At 39.0% G+C, this 5108-nt stretch overlaps 1 protein-coding gene across 1 annotated transcript; it reads left to right on the top strand.

Moving 5' to 3' along the window:
* Positions 1–1508: 1508 nt before the first annotated feature.
* fgg (fibrinogen gamma chain) lies at positions 1509–4676 on the top strand. Its single transcript, XM_085163333.1, has 9 exons — positions 1509–1667; positions 1744–1791; positions 1913–2099; positions 2221–2305; positions 2617–2747; positions 3031–3164; positions 3579–3763; positions 3929–4206; positions 4306–4676. The coding sequence occupies exons 1-9, from the start codon at positions 1605–1607 to the stop codon at positions 4488–4490; spliced, it is 1296 nt and encodes a 431-aa protein (XP_085019459.1). The 5' UTR covers positions 1509–1604; the 3' UTR covers positions 4491–4676.
* Positions 4677–5108: the final 432 nt, after the last annotated feature.

Genomic DNA, 5108 nt, shown 5'->3' on the forward strand with positions numbered 1-5108 from the left:
GATGTGTCCATGAAATTGAAATTAGCCACTGACAAAGAGTGCTTCAGTTACTCATTAATCATATCTGAGCTTTCTTTGACCACACGCCACAGTTTGGTGTTTTTCTTTGCTCTTTCACGTTGGTCTGTATTTGCTTCAGTTTGGCTCCAGCTCAGTCAACAATAATGCAGCAGCACATGTGCTCCTTATAAATTAAGCCTGTAACTTAGCTGCTTTGTTTTTCTAGAAAAGTAGATTTTTCTTTCAGAATTAAGGAAGAGGATCATTAGTGTTCCCCTTCATACATACAGACTGCAAAGTCCACAGGGATTATTCCACTATGATTATTTCCAATAGCATTTTGTTCACACTTTGTAACAGAAAATTGTTTTCATGAAACTTCAGTAAGGCAAAGCTTACTTTGGTGCACTTCAATGCTGTCAAATATAGCATATTTTCAAAGATTTAGATAGTTCTGAAAATGGTGTTAGAGTTGTCTGTTCTTGCTCAACAACAACCAAAAAATAACCGTTTAAAAGTCAGTTCACTGCATCAGTTTGGTGGTGTGTTTGGTGTCCTGTGTATACAGTATGTGTCTTGTGGGGTCTATTGCGATTCCACACCCACTAGTGGTTGGTTTTACATGCCCGTGCAGTCAACTTTCAAAATAAAAGTTTAAAAGTATCACAGCCTGCCCTGTTATTGTAAAACAGTTTATCTAGTAAACATATTTTAGCGACATTATAAGGCTTGGTGGATTCACTACAGAAAGGTTTTAAAGGCTTTACAATAGGCTGCCCGTTGTAGTTATGATGAAGGCCTTTCCTGATTTATACCATGACCATATCATCACATGTCAGAAACCACAGATAACTACTTTGCTAGGGTTGGGGGACCCTTGTTAGGATAGTAAAGAATAGTAATAATTTAACCGGCTGACTGAGAATCAAAGTAATCATTAAATAAAATTACTGTTGTAGGGAGAAAAGTCTCATTCATGCAAGTGTAAATTAAGCAAGCCAGAATAATTTATTAATGTGTAATTTTGGTTATTGTCAGTATGGAGACTTAACACAATCTTTTGTGTTGTTAATAATTGTAATTGTTAATCAGTCTAAAATATAAATCCAGTTTTTGTTCACAGGAACATATTATTTTTACAAGGAATGCTTGTTGTTTGTTTTATCAAGCAAAGATTAAGAAAGGTAAATAAACTATGTTACAATCTGAACTCTTGGCTAGAGCGAGCTCAATTACTGGTGGTAACTGCTGGTTTCCAAATTCAATAATACTGTCAGGTCTTAAAGTGCAAGATGAGTCACGATTTCTTCAAACTTGCTGACAGCCTTACCAACACCAGAGTTTACAAAGACGTACAGTACATGGCGATCTCATACAAGTGTCCTTTACCACAGCTATGAGTTTCAGACCGCGTCAGCTCCTGGCAATGATGTCTGTTGGACATTTGAGTCACAGGATTTTCACAACAAAGTGAGTGGGATTGTTTACCTATGAACCCCTTATCAAAGTCTGGACTGAGGACCTTGTTCAGATAAATAACCAGCAGAGTCGAGCTGCTCTTCATTCTCTAACGAGACGAAACAACAACTGGCGGCCAAAGAAACATGGCTCCATCACTTCTTACAACAGCAGGGGGACTTTTATTACTTTTCTCTTTCTCGTCAGCAGTAAGTCACTGAGCACTGTTGCTGATGTAGTTTTATTGAGTATAAAAATTGTATTGATTGTTCCTTTTTTGTGCAGCAAGTCCGAGGAGACAACATACAAGAATGCAGGCTCAATGATGGCTTTGTAAGTGCGCAGCTTTAAGTCAAAGCTTTAAATGTCCTTTCAGGATGGATTATATTTCTATAAAAGCACACTATTATAAAGAGTTTTGTTTGTTTTGTTGACATGCTCCATCTGTGTTTAGGGAAAATACTGTCCAACCACATGTGGAGTTGCTGATTACATGCAAACATATACAGAAACGGTGAACCGGGATTTGGACAACTTGCTAAGGGAACTGGAAACAATTGCCAATTTGACTCGAGGGGCTGAAGAAACAATTACCTACATGAAAGATACAGCTGTGGCACATCAAAAGAGCTCTGACCCAGGTAACGCAGTTATTTTGTGACATTTAATCATCTTAACACTTACATTGATGCGATCAGGTTGAGCAGCATATTGATGCGAAATCGAGAATACGGTCAAACCGGCTCATTTTTTCCATTTCAGACGTGCATTTCAAAAAGTCAACAAGTATCCTGGATGATGTTGTTCGGTTTCAGAAGACCATAACTGCTCAAGAACGGCAAATATTGTAAGTTACCTTACCAAAAGTTCAATTTATAAACATGAACTTCTGTCAGGTTCTCAATGTGCAAAACACAAAACTCTAAAGGAAGCTTGAAACTGAATCTCTATACATAGCAGCATCAGTGTCCGCCTATTCCCACAGTTTAATGCACTCAGGAGACATTTGTTACCCACCCTATGTCCCTAAAAATCTTTGATCTTATACGTTATATTAGATCTTTGTATAAGTTCGGGTTCATACTCAGGATTCATCTCAGCTTTTTATCTATGTATAAAACCAAGGTACATGTCATAGACTGTAATCTTCCCTTCCAGTGAACTTCAGAACGTAATCTCCTCCAATGACAGAAGAATGGCGGACTTGAAACAGCTCTCGATTCAGCTGCAGCAGAAATGCAATGAGCCCTGCAGAGACACAGTTGAGATCCAAACCACCACAGGAACAGGTAAAAAAAAGAAGAAGAAGGAGAAACAGACCTCTTGGTCCGTTTCACAACAATTTTCTCAATCTTGTCTCATCCGAACAACATTTGTTCTCTTTCAGCGTTTAGTCACAGGCTAAATCAATATGCTGCTTCAGAGCAGAGCAAACATTTATCCTAGATGTAATGTCCTGTGACCTTTTCTAGTGGATGTGATTACATAATTATTTACCCAACTTAGAAAATATTCAGGTTTTTGTGTTTCATAATAGGCTGCTCATTTTTTAAAATGCATTTTTCTAATCAGACTGCCAGGACGTTGCAAACAAGGGCGCCACCACCAGCGGTCTTTACTATGTGAAGCCAATAAAATCAACGGAGCAGTTCCTGGTCTATTGTGAGATTGACAGCTTTGGACGTGGCTTCACAGTAATTCAAAGGGTACGTTTCATCTGAGGCCATAATTATCTTGATCTTACACTAAGTGATTCCTGTGTATTTATTTTGGGATGGAAATGAATAATAAGAGACACGTACACGTGAAACCTAAGAGTAACCAAAAATCAAGGCTTTGGCTTTAAAAACAAGTCCTCTTCAGTGTCATTAGCATTTCTTTGGACCGTCCCTATGACTTGAGAAATCACAACAGTGATTTAATAACAGAAATCATAAAATGAAAGGTAACATAACTGTGTATCTAAACATTTATGATCTATTTTAATTAATCTCTAAATTTATGTAAAATTAAATATTCCCTACAATTTTCATTAAGCCATGAAGGCATTAAATCATTAATGTTTTGTTAACTAAGTGGAGAAACCACCCAATAAACTGATCACGCCTTCCTGCCTACAGAGACGTGACGGCAGTCTGGACTTCCACAAGAACTGGGTCCAGTACAAGGAGGGCTTCGGTTATCTCTCACCAGATGACACCACAGAGTTCTGGTTAGGTAACGAGAAGATTCACGCGCTCACTACCAGCACCAATTTCCCCACTGTGCTCAGGATAGAGCTTGTCGACTGGGACGGCAACAAAAGGTACACACACACGATAACAGATTATGTAAGAAAGGGACTTGTGGACAACGCAAACATGACCGCTCTAGTAGCGAGGTTAGCTTAGAAGAAGAAAAGAGATGATTCAACAATTGTTACCAAAAACTAACTTTAGATCCACGATTCTCTGTGGCCGTATTTCTCCAGGTATGCCGACTATAACATGTTCAGAGTGGGACCAGAGATCGACATGTACCGAATGACCTACGGTTTCTACTTTGGTGGAGATGCAGGAGATGCATTTGATGGTTTTGACTTTGGAGATGACCCCAGCGACAAGTTCTACACAGCACACAATGGCATGCAGTTCAGCACCTTTGACAAGGACAACGACAAGTACGACGGCAACTGTGCTCAGCAGGATGGCTCTGGCTGGTGGATGAACAGATGTCATGCTGCACATTTGAATGGAAAATACTACCAGGGTAAAACCCTCTTGGCTAAGAGCAGCCATAGTTAGCATAAACAGAGACAAATGTACTAATTAATGTGAGGTCTAAACTGTTTGCATTATCTTTTTGCAGGTGGCAGGTACACTGAAAAGGATGCTGGTGAATATGGGTTCGACAATGGCATCATTTGGGTCACGTGGCACAACCGCTGGTACTCCCTGAAAGAGACCACCATGAAGCTCATTCCCCTCAGCCGCATCACAGCAGGAGGACAGCAGGCTGGAGTCAAACAGTTTGGTGGACTTGGAGATGGTTAAAAAAAGGGACCAGGTTTTCGTTATGCTCTCACTAACAGCCCTGAAAACTCCTTAGATTAAATAAAATGCCTCCATGGAAACTTACTGACTTTTTGTTTTTCTGTAATGTCTCCAGAATATATGAGTTCCTTTTTCCTCTTCACTGTTTTTCACATCTTTAAATAAAGCTCTTTGCTTCTCTAGAAATGGGTGGTCAGTATTTATATGGATCAAGTTGTTGTCAGCTCAGATATACATTAATGTAAAGTCAGTTTGGCTAACTGCTGAATTATAAAACCAACAAAAAATATGTTTAAATGAAACAAAAATCTGTCTTAAAGTATAATGAACAGTCAGTTATACACACCTGTATGTGAAGACATGCCCTGACACAAATGCCACCTTAAATACTTATGTTGTGTCCACTTTATTTGCTGTAATAAACCCCACAGACTGGTCAAACTGAATGCCACATTAAAGCCCTCTTACAGAACTTATTGCCAACTGAGTTTACTCTAAAAGCAACAAAACATGGAAACTAGGCCATGATTTTTTCTCTTTCATAAAATGAGCAGTTGTAAAATATCAGCATTGCCAGTGACCCTCAAAGCACAACACCAAAAAGCTGGAAACAGTTCA

The sequence above is a fragment of the Neolamprologus multifasciatus genome, chromosome 6 (assembly GCF_963576455.1).
Source record: "Neolamprologus multifasciatus chromosome 6, fNeoMul1.2, whole genome shotgun sequence".
NCBI classification, from domain to species: domain Eukaryota; kingdom Metazoa; phylum Chordata; class Actinopteri; order Cichliformes; family Cichlidae; genus Neolamprologus; species Neolamprologus multifasciatus.